At 41.3% G+C, this 13304-nt stretch overlaps 1 protein-coding gene across 1 annotated transcript in view; it reads left to right on the top strand.

The window, feature by feature from the left end:
- Positions 1-13304, top strand: part of GRIK2 (glutamate ionotropic receptor kainate type subunit 2) — a 410119-nt gene that overhangs the window by 149503 nt on the left and 247312 nt on the right. The window contains exon 4 of the mRNA XM_054195142.1: positions 9150-9331. Coding sequence (XP_054051117.1) covers positions 9150-9331 — 182 coding nt within the window. The remainder of the gene's footprint in view (positions 1-9149; positions 9332-13304) is intronic.

Raw genomic sequence — 13304 nt, 5'->3', positions numbered from 1 at the left:
ATCTTGTAGTATGAGTAGTAAAAGGCTAAATATGGGTAAACGAGAAAGGTCCATCAAGCTGTTTTTTCTCTTCATCTCTATTTCCTCTGCATTTTTCTTAATGGTGTTTCTGTATTATGTTGTTACATCCAAAGAACACAGAATAGCCCACTATTCAAGTAGCCCTGCTAGCAAGTGCAATTTTTTTTCTTTTTTTTTTTCTTGTTAATCCTTTCACTAGAGGTGTTTTTTAAGTAGAGGATGAGGATGATAATGCTAATCTTGAGAGTAATGGGTAATCTTTTCAGGATGTTCAACATCTGTGAATAATTTCATAGCAATGAACTGTTCCAGGTGATGTGAAGCATTCTATCAATGCCCAATAAACTGTCATTCTCCTCCCTTCTACCCATACCCCTTTCAAAGCCCAATATACAATGATATTTTTCTGAGACATAACCAGAAAAACTGGGTAGGGAGCTGTCAGGGAAGAAGAAGAGTACAGAGAAGTGTGAGAGGAAACAACTTGCTGAAAATAGAGAAACTATTCTGGTAGCTCTACAAAGCAATATATTATTATTTTTGAAGTTTTTGAGATTCTGAAGATGGGAGTAGTCTTTAAAAGAGTATTAGTGTTCTTTGGTACAGAAAAAGGTTCATGTGTTCAGCCTACTGCAAGGCGCATTTGCTTGTATTCTTCCTGTGCAGCACAAAGGCAGCATTAATGGAAATGATAAATAGTTTGATGAGCAGGCCAGGTGGCATAGCAATGGCTTGCAAGACTGCTGAGCTGGAGACACAGGTTTTAAAACAAACTTGGGGCTCTTGCTTCCTGGACTGGTTGAAGTTGAACATGTCGAGGAGGTAATGTGATTGATCTCTTTGGAGGAAGATGCCAGCTGGAGAGCTCACAAACTGCTCCTTCAGGACTCTCCCTAAAGATGAATTGATGGCAGCTTCTGAAAAGAGTTACTCACACCGCATTCTTCCCAGCCATTCAGAGGTAAGACTCTATCACAGTGGCTGCTAAAAGAAGGAACTGAGAGTTTAAAGGGACAGGAAAAAGGTGTCCCTGGTGAAAGAAACTGCAGGAAGTACATTCCCAAAATGCAGCTATTATTTCTATACTGTTGTAAAATAGATTTTATTTTTTCTAGGAGCTTGTCTGCACAAATGGTTGGGTTTTTTTTTTTTTTCATTGCACTGGGATCCTGTAATGCTAATAAAATAAGAAATCAGCATTTCATCTGAGGACTGAACTTCATTTTATATTGTAAATCAGTTGTTTTAAAAACATTCTTGTCTGAACTCTGTGCTCTTGCATTGACAAATATTTCCTTAAAATCATGGTGAAGAAAGGACTCATTTTGTCCTCCCTTCATTGGAGGCTCTGGTACCTCTTTTTCTGATTAGCCACACATGAGCTACATAGGTGCTCTTTTGAAATCGTCCTTTGCTGATCCAGAGACTTTATTTCTCAGTCCATGACAGCTTGCTACTTTGATCCTAAATAACCAGCTTGTCTATTTCCTCTAATGTCAGGCAACAGCAACAAAAGTTACTTTGGGATTAACAGTATCTCAGAAATTTGTATAAATAATGTATAAATACTCCATGCTGTTTGACCTAAAACTACCTTGGTCCTTAGCCATATGCACAGAAGGTAGAAATGGAGTCCCACTGACAAACTAGATACAGTAGGAAGAAGCAGTTCACCTTGAGTCTCAGGAATCTCACCTATTCAAATAGGCCATAACAGCCAAACATAGACTGTTACTATAAGGATAGTGGCAGAATTTATTTATAGCATACGTGGGTTATCTGATTACTTCTCAACTGTGTGATGTTTTGATCCCCTGGACTTTTTTCGGCCATTGCACCTACTCTTCCTGCAGAAACCAGGATGTCAGAGTGTGGTGAGGATAAAAAGATCAGTGACAATCAGGAGCTGGGAAGCAGTTACTGTCCACACCCAGCCCTAAGTGCTGTAATTTACATGTAGGAGCTTGTTCTTTTCATAGAACCATAGAATGATTTTATCAGGTTGGGAAGAACTTTAAAGATCACCTAGTTTCAACGCCCTGGCCATGGGCAGGGACACCTCCCACTAGACCAGGTTGCTCAAAGCCCCTTTTAGGTTATATCTTTTCAGTGCTTAATTTTTTTCTTTGGTCACAAATGATAACCTACTGTTCAATATTTAAACTGGAAAAGAAGAAGTGGGGTGGGAGGTGAGGGTGGAATTTAAACTGCTCAAAACGGTTGGAAAACACTGCAGGCAAAACAATCCAGAGTCAGGGGTTTTTTACTTAATTACTTTTAATCACAAGCTTCCACTCACTCATTTTGTTATTGAGAAAAAGGACGCGATTACCCGAATACATACCTTTTTCCTCCTTAGGAAGAAAGAAAACACTGTGTGTATTTTCGCCGCAGGTTAAGTGAAGTCCACTGACGTTTACGCCGGGAGGTGACTGGGGGTGCAGCAGCTTCAGGCTGTTTTGTGTAACAGTTTCTGCTGCTTTGTGTGGAACGGCTTTTCCTGGCCTTCCCGGCCGCAGCCCCTCGGGCTGTCCCCGCCCCGGCAGCGGCGTGAGGCGCCCGCAGGCCGCAGCCCGCCTCCCCCTCGGCGGGTCTGGGCTGTGGCAAGGAGCCCCCTCCCTCAAAGAGGCTGTCTCCAGCCCCTTTGTGGTGGCCGGTGTCTTTCTTCAATACTTTTGAGCAGAGATGCCTCCCTTTAGCGACCAGTGGGCTTTTTCACTGCCCTTGAGGTTGGCTTAGCACCGGCTGGAGCCAGCTGTGATGGGCACTGGGCTGGTGACGACACACCCCCTTGTGCCTCCAATAATCTCCAGCAATAATCTCCAACATATTTCAACTCCGGTGCTTCATCCAGGCATGGTGGACAGGAAAAGGTAAAGAAAATGCTGTTTCTTGTCCCCCCCCCACCCCGTGTGTGTTTGTTTTGTATTGTTTTATAGTGAATGATGCCATTTTTGCTCAGGGAATTCATTTGGTGGTTTTTATTTTCTAGGAAAACTAAGGCTGCTCCTCACACACTTTATATAACACAAATGCTGCATCACAAATGCTATGTAGAATCATAGAATCATAGAATTGTTAGGGTTGGAAGGGACCTTAAAGATCACCTAGTTCCAACTCCCCTGGTTGATCACCTAGTTCCAACCCTCCCAACGTCAATATCTTTCTTGTAGTAGGGGCTTCAGAATTGGACACAGTACTCCAGGTGAGGTCTCACGAGAGTGGAGTAGAGGGGTGGAATCACCTCCCTCGACTTGCTGGCCACGCGTCTCCTGATGCAGCCCAGGATGTGCTTGGCCTTCTGGGCTGCAAGTGCACGTTGCTGGCTCATGTTGAGCTTCTCGTCTACCAGCACCCCCAGGTCCTTTTCTTCAGGGCTGCTCTCAAGCCAGTCACTGCCCAGCCTGTATTGGTGCTTGGGATTGCCTCGACCCAGATGGAGGACCTTGCACTTGGTCTTGTTGAACTTCGTGAGGTTGGCATGGGCCCACCTCTCCAGCCTGTCAAGGACCCTCTGGATGGCATCCCTTCCCTCCAGCGTGTCAGCCGCCCCACGCAGCTTGGTGTCGTCGGCAAACTTGCTGAGGGTGCACTCTATGCCACTGTCCATGTCGCTGACGAAGTTGTTAAACAAGACCGGTCTCAGTACTGATCCTTGAGGGACTCCACTTGGACATGGACCCATTGACAGCCACTCTTTGGGTGCAGCCGTCAAACCAGTTCTTTATCCACTGAATTGTCAGTCCATCAAACCCATATTTTATCAGCTTGGAGACCAGGTACAGTGTGTAAGGAAACTTTCAGCCTTTGATTTATATTTGCCAGAGCCAGCTTTAGAAGTGTGATCCAGGCCTGGAAAGCCTTTACTCAGCCTCAATTCCCACTAATGCCTGAATGAGGAAATGCTGCTTCTCAGCACTTTACCCATTGGCGCTCTGACAAAGAAATAAAAGTACCAGAGAGAGGTATGCTAGCACTATCTGTTAATATCCAGATATTGGACTGGTAATGTCCTTGTAATGTCAACTTGTAATTGGTTACTAAAATTTTGGAACTTATGGACTTGCTTCAGAGAAAAGCAGCCTCCCTTTTTCCCTTCCTTCCATCCCACTTAACAACCTGTCCATCCTGCCTCCAAAGGTGTAACAAAGGTGATTGGTGTAGCACCTGAGAATGAATAAAACATACAAATTAGTCACTTTGCCCTTCTAAGTAAACAGTGCTTTGAAGGAACGAACAGTTTGCACTCAAGAAAGAACATTTGGATTTCCTTTTAACCCTTAGTATATTAAAAATACTGAGTATGGTACTAGTACAGAAAACTTGAATTTCATGAACCAGTTTAATGTCCTATACAATCAAATTAATTTCACAATCACTTCCACAAACATAATAAGTTTTATTCTGGAGTAGTTCTGATTCCAAAACTTGCACAGTAGAGTAAAGCGGGTTTTGTCTCTTGCTATTCTTGAAAAGTGGTTCAGTATAGAAATATGAGAACAGGGACTAAAGCCCAGGTGCTTCCTCTTTCAGATGACTGTCATAACCATCATACTATCAAGTGTCTATTTGTCTCCTACTGAGCAACGCCAGCTGTAGATTTAGATAACAGTGCACTTAAGAATAGTCTATAATACTTTATTCATTCCTTGCCTCCTGAATAAAATAAAATTTGATTTCTCTTGAAAAACAAAAGACCAAATATATTTGAGATTACAAAAAACCTGAGGGAAAAGTCATCATGCTATTATCCAAAAACAACTGCATGGGTGAAACACAGTTCTGATTTTCCTCATTTTGAGTAGATGCATATTTTGTAATAATTGCCTCCATTTGAGATTCAAACAGCAGTGCATTCTTCAATCTCTTTTAGCATCTTTTCACCAGTAATGTTTATTTTTTAAATAGTTTTCAATTTTTCTGTGCATTTCATGGATATGTTTTTTTAGCCAATTGTGGTTTTCTCATCTTTGGCAGTTTACTTAATGCTCTCCCTTTGGGAGATCAATACTTTTTTTGTGAAACTGATCATAATCTCTTTCTCACCACATATCTGTGTTTAAGAGTTTCATGTTGTTTTAATCTCCTGTACTCCTGTACAGTGGTTTCTAGTTGTGGTGATCTGTTTCAAGGAATGACTGAAGGTTCATGGCAAATGTTCATTGTGACACAGAACTTTTTCCACTAAATATTACTTGAAGGTTAAAAGACCTCATCCTAGAAGTCCCCATTAATATCTAAATACTTCAAGGGTACAAGGTCCTGAAGATGTCTGTACATTTGGATTCTCACCCCCCTGCCCCAGATCTGCAATTTTTTCCCTGTTGTCTTGCTCTTAAGTGTGATGTAAGTAGTTCAGATGGATGCCTGTCTCCAGTTCATGTACTGACAGCTCGTATATCAGCTTTGAATACTGTTGTTTGTTATATGGCAACACATTTTGCAGCACTATCTGATTCGAACTAATGTGGCTATTTAGAAAGATTGTCTTTCTGTCTGTCTTCTTAGCTGTATTTGACTAGTGAGCACCAAAAGCCAGGATTTGATTTTTTTTTCTGGAAGTGTGTCATGCTACCTGCCTCATATTGCCACTCTTGTGATTTGTAGTTCTTAAGTGGAAGTGCATGGGTACCAGAGCAAGTGAGCAACTGGTAGGACTTGGTAGGACTTTGCCTTTGAGAAAGACTCCGCTTTGGAATGTGATCCTTCCCTCAATCTGAAATAATTTAAATTTTTTGTCCACAAGGACATACATTCTACTTGCTTTATTTCTTAGTCTTAAGGAAATGGGAAAGACTTGGGGACAATTCTAAGTGTATGTATTGACATGTTATTGTCAGTTATTTTTGATAAGGTGGTTAATGGCTATGAGGTACATTATGTTGTTCATTTCAAAGCTTTACATTCTTGTAATTGTCCCAGGTCATCTGAAATGGTACTAATATGCAGCAGGTGTGTAAGATTTTAAGTTAGAAAATGCACCTCTACTATATAGCTTTAAAGTACATTTTTTCAAGACTATTTAGAAATCAAGTATTAAATCCATTTAAGCTTCCATTAAATACATTAATTCATGTTATGTAAATATCATTGCACCATTTGAGGTAACTACAGCAAATTCTTTAATTTGAATTAGTTTCTAAACGTACTATTTTCACAACTATGTAGATTTAACATCTGGCATTTACTCAGAAGTCATGTATACCCTAGCTATCACTGCTCTGTGTCTTACCAAGCAGGGACCAGGTCTAGTCATGAGAAAGTACTTCAGTTTCCGTATCTGTTCTGCCTGTACTAAAATCTCCACTAAAAATTGCCAGCAAATATAGTGATGTTTCTGTGATTCTTTAATGGTGGATTTTATTTCCTTTTCAAAGCAGGACAAGCAAAACAAAATGTAGCAAAGAAAGCAGGACAAGTGTAAAATGAGACTTGCTAAATATAATTAATAGGAGTAAAAATTATTTGCAAGTTATTTGTGCTGGACAAAAGTTTCCAATTGTCTTCTTTTAGCAAGCAACGGCAAATAAACTGGAGCATGCAGATAATTTTTTATCCTGTCTTGAGTTAAATCATTTTCGTATGCTGTTATGTTATGTACAAAAGACCCTTAACATTTTTCACATTGTAATTTTGTATGGAAAATGTCATCCCACACTGAATTACTGGATTTAGTTCTTCACAGTACTTCAGCTGTTGATGAAGATCCTATAATAATGTTTTTAGAAGATGTAAATTTGAGAGATTATTTAGCTGTAGGTAACAATTGTCTCAGTCTGAACAATATACTCATTGTTGAGAATGTTTGTATGTGATATACATGAGCCAGCAATATGCCCTTCTGGCCAAGAAGGCCAATGGTCTCTTAGGCTGCATTAAGAAGAGTGTGGCCAGCAGGTTGGGGGAGGTCATTCTCCCCCACTACTCTGCTCTGATTGAGGCCACATCTGAAGTACTGTGTCCAGTTCTGGGCTCCCCAGTTCAAGAAGGGTGGGGAATTACTGGAAAGAGTCCAGCAGAGGGCTACAAAGATTGTCAAGGGTCTGGAGCATCTCATGAGGAAAGGGTGAGTGGTGTGGGTCTCTTTAGCCTGGAGAAGAGAAGACTGAGAGGGGACCTCAGCAATGCTTGTAAATATCTAAAGAGTGGGTGTCAAGAGAATGGGGCCAGACTCTTTTCCGTGGTGACCAGTGATGGGACAAGAGGCAATGGGCACAAGCTGGAACACAGGAAATTCCATCTGAACATGAGGAAAAAATTCTTTACTTTGAGGGTGCCAGAGCACTGGAACAGGCTGCCAGAGAGGTTGTGGAGTCTCCTTCTCTGGAGGTATTCAAAACCTGCCTGAACACCTTCCTGTGTAACCTGCTCTAGGTGACACTGCTTTGGCAGGGGGATTGGACGAGATGATCTCCAAAGGTCCCTTTCGGCCCCTACCATTCTGTGATTCTGTGTTATAGGGATATTACTGAGAAATTGTGATAAAACGTAAGAGATCGTATCTGTGACATTGACTTGTGAGTGAAGAAAAAAATACTTAAATTGACTAAATAGCACGGTTGTCCTTTCCCACTCTGCTTTTGGGCCTAAGAGGTCTACTGGGGTCCTCTGCCAGATCTCCACGCCTGCAGTCTTAATTTAGTAATGTTCTATATAGTAAGCTATAATTCCTGTTCCAGCTAATTTCATCAGAAACTGTTGAGAAAATAATGTGGATCCTTTGTAGGGTCAAAAAGGGTGAATGATGAAATAAAGGAAACTGATTTTATCTTTCACTTATATTCTCTACTGGTCTGGTTCTGCTGGAAATGATTAGAGCTAAGTTCTTTACAATCTAAAAACTTCATAGCAAAGAATCATAACAATACTATATTACTAAAATCTCTCAGCATTACGTTACTAAAAGAACAATATATTTTGGAAAAAGGCTGTATTAAATCCGCTGTCAGAGGTTATCACAATTTCTTACTGACGCTGTAGTGTGATTCCATGTTACATTATGACACTTCATTTCCTGAAATCAAGACAGCTTTGACATCCACTTGTAACCAGGAAGAATATCTAGAGATAAAATAAGATACCAGTGTTTTTTAATACTAGACAGTGCTGCCTGTGATGATAACTAAATAATTATTAGTCATCTCCATTAATATTTTTGATGTAGTAAAGTGAGCTATTACAGATTTTAGAAGTACTTTACTTCATTTATACCTGGATACTGCTGCAACTGAAAACCTAAGTGGAGCTTCCATTTTTTGGCAGTTGGGTGTATTTTATGTGTGCACTGCAAACATAATGAACAATAACCCTTGTTACTGCCACTAAGTGGAGAATGTTCCAATGCAAGAAGGAAGTGAGAATTAATCTTTTTTTTACTAACACAAAAATAAACTGCTGCTTCATAGGACACCTGTTTTCACCCTGTCACTTTAATACAGTTAAACAAACTAATATTTAATATTGGTCACAGACCAATCAGTGGTCTGTAAGCCACACCACACACTGTTATGCTAATGTGAATAAGATTTTTGAAAAAATGTTACTGCATCTAATTCCATGGTAAAAGTAGAGTCATTCAAAATGGAATTGTGGAGTACTGAAGATAAATGCAATGGCATGAGTCATTTATTCAACCTTTTTGCTGCTGCATATATGTGTTTTTTAATCTATATAATCAAGAAAAAAACACCACACTCATCTGAATTATGTGAGAGTGTTTCACAGTGCTGAAATGATTCACAACTTTGTATGTAAAACTGATAGATAGGAGACTGGCTAATCTGATTACAAACTATTAGTCTGGGATATTGCTTTAATTGAATTAAAATAATTATATACGTTCTTTGAAGAGGAATGTCATAGTTGCATTATAATGCTAGAACAAGATTTGTCTGTCTTAAGGTAATCCTAACTGACTCTGCTTACTGTCTGTTAATATTAAGGAAGAAGAAAGACTTATAAGAAAGTATTGTGAGTGCCGATACTTTTTTTTTGTAATAAAATTTTTATGTATCACTTGCAACATACTGAGAAGGGAGAAACATTAAGGAAACTTTGAATGTTTGTAGTAAGTTGTCCTTCTTGTTTTGATAACTTTCTTTTCTTTTGACTCCTCTGTTTTCTTTAAGGCCTTATTCGATTACAAGAGCTCATCAAGGCTCCATCACGATACAACCTGAGGCTAAAAATCCGTCAGTTACCAGCTGACACAAAAGATGCAAAGCCATTGCTAAAGGAGATGAAAAGAGGCAAAGAATTCCATGTAATCTTTGACTGCAGCCATGAAATGGCAGCAGGCATCTTGAAACAGGTAATCGTCATTTTGTCTTAAATGGCCTAATCTTTTCCATCCCTAATAAATAAAAGTAATATCCAGACTTAATGGCATTTAACAAGTAGGGGAATTGTATGTCAGTTTTACTGAGGCCTAACTGAAAATCAGCCAAGGATTTCAGAGATAGTTTTACTGGTGACACTAATGGTAGCTGCTTTCAGTATGTTTTTTAAAGAAACAGATTAATTGGTTCATATATAGGGGAAAAGGTATATCAGTCTTTCAATTATGACAGATTGGTACTTTGGAGAATGAATGCTTTAACCAGGGTTTTAAATGCTTCCTTAGTGTTATTTAATATATCTAAGATTATTTTTTTTAAATTGAAATCTCTAAATTGTGTACTCTTAATCAGATAATGATATTTGAATAGTATGTTACCAACATAACACGTTAATGCGTTCCACTGATAGGACACAGCGCTACTAGGTATCTTTTAGAACCATATTCTCCTTGCACTACTAATAGGACTACAAAACACCTGAATACATTTGAGTAGGTGCTTTGAAAGTGTTTACTTTGTGGTGTACAAGTAAGATGAGTAGATGAGATATAGCTGAATGCTCAATACTTATCTGGCTTTATGTCGCAGAAGCAGATTTCAGTGATGTTTTCCAAGAGAAGGTGGCAATATAGCGACATACAAAGGATGCGGCTCATAAAAAAACTTACTGTAACCCTGAAGTATGCATGAAAGACATGCCATGTCTCCTTTAATTTAATGAGCTAGCTCCAAAGACTGGGAATTCTGTATGCGCAGAGGCCATTTCCCCCACAGTTTTTTAACTGAACTGTGACTTGCAATAAGGAGGATAGGAAAAATACCTAAACCAAAACAATATTCTACATTTCTAATGCACAGCTTTTAGTGGCTTTAATTCATGTTTTTATTATGCTTGCTAGCAGACTGTATGGTTTGAATTGAAAGTAAAATGTATTTAAGATTTGAAAATATGTCTCTCATTAAAGGCACTCAGGAGTATTGTTATGGGTACAATTAAAATTGCTTGTAAACATACACGTATACTATCATTTCTTTGCTTCATTGTTCATTGATTAAAAGGCTTTTATTAATTCCTACTAATTTTAAACCTCTGATGGTGGGTTTTGCTTTTTGCTAAGTGTAAGCCAGCCTAGTTAGTCTAATTGTTTAGCCCAAATCATCAAATGTACATTTAATTATTTTAACATGGAAAACGTGTTGATGACAATACAAAGCTGCAGTGCTAACAATAACTCCATCAAGGTACATTTTTTATACTGTACCTAGTAGTTTTCAGGTGAAAAGAAACTTTTCTTTCACAGTATACAACATTGTGTAAAACATGACTGGAGGGAGATGGGAACAATATTAAAAGCATTATATCTTTAATCACAGAATCACAGAATCTTCGTGGTTGGAAAGGACCCTTAAGATCATCGAATCCAACCAAACAAGCTACAATCTCTGCCACTAGAGCATGCCCTGAAGTGCCACATCTAGACGTTTCTTAAACACCTCTAGGGATGGTGACTCAACCACCTCCCTGGGCAGGCTGTTCAAGTGCCCGACTGCTCTTTCAGTAAAGTAATTCTTCCTAATAGCTAATCTAAACCTCCCCTGCCGCAACTTCAGACCATTTCCTCTGGTCCTGTCATTATTCACCTGGGAGAAGAGGCCAACACCCACCTCTCTGCAGCCTCCTTTCAGGTAGTTGTAGAGGGCAATGAGGTCTCCCTTCAGTCTCCTCTTCTCCAAGCTAAACATGCCCAGCTGCCTCAGCCTCTCCTCATATGACTTGGTCTCCAGACCCCTCACCAGCCTGGTAGCTCTCCTCTGGACACGCTCCAGCACTTCAGTGTCCCTCTTGTACAGAGGGGCCCAGAACTGAACACAGTACTCGAGGTGAGGCCTCACCAGTGCCTAGTACAGAGGCACAATCACTTCCCTGCTCCTGCTGGCCACGCTATTCCTCATACAAGCCAGAATGCTGTTGGCCTTCTTGGCCACCTGGGCACACTGCTGGCTCATGTTAAGCTGGCCATCCAGCAGCACCCCCAGATCCTTCTCTGCCGGGCAGCTTTCCAGCCACTCTTCCCCAGGCCTGTAGCGTCGCTTGGGGTTGTTGTGACCGAAATGCAGGACCCGGCCCTTGGCCTTATTAAACCTCATACAGTTGGCCTTGGCCCATCGATCCAGCCTGTCCAGATCCCTCTGTAGAGCCTTCCTACCCTCAAGCAGATCAATACTCCCACCTAGTTTGGTGTCGTCTGCAAACATACTGAGGGCGCACTCAATCCCCTCATCCAGATCATCGATAAAGATATTAAACAAAACTGGCCCCAAAACTGAGCCCTGAGGGACACCACTGGTGACCGGCTGCCAAGAGGATTTCACCCCATTAATCACAACTCTCTGGGCACGGCCATCCAGCCGGTTTTTAACCCAGCGAAGAGTACACTTGTCTATGCCATGATTCGCCAGCTTCTCCAGGAGAATGCTGTGGGGGATGGTGTCAAAGGCCTTACCAAAGTCCAGATAGACAACGTCCACAGCCTTCCCTGCATCCAGAAGGTGGGTCACATGGTCATAGAAAGAGATCAGGTTGGTTAAGCAGGACCTCCCCTTCCTAAACCCATGCTGGCTGGCCGTGATCCCTTGGCTGCCCTGCACTTGCCATGAGAGCTCACTCAAGATGATCCTCTCCATGACCTTTCCTGGTACCGAGGTCAGGGTGACAGGCCCGTAGTTTGCCGGATCCTCCTTCCGACCCTTCTTGTAGATGGGCGTCATATTAGCCACCCTCCAGTCATCTGGTACCTCCCCTGTTGACCAAGATTGTTGAGAAATGATGGAGAGAGAGGCTTGGTGAGCTCTCCCACCAGGTCCCTGAGTACTCTGGGGTGAATCCCATCTGGCCCCATAGACTTATGTGTGTCTAGGTGCAGAAGCAGCTCATTGACTACTTCCTCCTGGATTATGGGTGGGCTGCTCTGCTCTCCATCCTTATCTTCCAGCTCAGGAGGCTGAGCACCCTGGGGATAGCTGGTCTGACTATTGAAGACGGAGGCAAAGAAGGCATTAAGTATCTCAGCCTTCTCCTCGTCATTGGTTGCAACTTTCCCCCCAGCATCCAGTAAGGGATGGAGATTCTCCCTGGTTCTCTTTTTGTTGATGTATTTATAAAAGCTTTATTTGTTGTCCTTAATGTTAGTGGCCAAGTTGAGCTCCAGCTGGGCTTTTGCCTTCCTAATTTTCTCTCTGTATAACCTAATGAGATCTCTGTACTCCTCCTGAGTTGCCTGTCCCTTCTTCCAAAGGTGGTAAACCCTCCTTTTATTTCTAAGTCCCATGTGAAGTTCCTTATTCATCCAGACTGGCCATTTTCCCCGCCCTTTAGACTTGCGACACTTGGGGACAGCCTGCTCCTGGGCCTTTAAGATTTCCTTCTTGAAGAGCATCCAGCCTTCCTGGACCCCTTTGCCCTTCAGGACGGTCTCCCAAGGGACTCTCTCAACCAGTGTCCTGAACAAGTCAAAGTCCACCCTCCGGAAGTCCAAGGTGGAGATTTTGCTAACCCCCCTCCTCACATCGCTATGAATTGAAAACTTGACCATTTCATGACCTCATCACTCTCTACAACTGCTTGAAAGGACATTGTAGAGAGGTCGGTGCTGGTCTCTTCTCACAGGTAATTAGCGATAGAACAAGAGGGAATGGGTTCAAGCTGCAGTAGGGTAGGTTTAGGCTGGACATTAGGAAAAAATTCTTCACAGAAAGAGTGGTTAGACACTAGAATAGGCTGCCCAGGGAGGTGGTGGAGTCACCATCCCTGAATGTGTTTAAGACTCGTTTAGATGTGGTGTTAAGGGATATGGTGTAGGGGATAACTTTGTAGAGTGGAGTTGGTGGTTGGACTCGATGATCCCAAGGGTCTTTTCCAACCTAAATGATTCTATGATTAATTAA

The sequence above is a fragment of the Rissa tridactyla genome, chromosome 3, assembly GCF_028500815.1.
Source record: "Rissa tridactyla isolate bRisTri1 chromosome 3, bRisTri1.patW.cur.20221130, whole genome shotgun sequence".
NCBI classification, from domain to species: Eukaryota; Metazoa; Chordata; class Aves; order Charadriiformes; family Laridae; genus Rissa; species Rissa tridactyla.
Note: the sequence above shows the minus strand (reverse complement) of the source record. Positions and strands in the feature narration are given on the sequence as shown.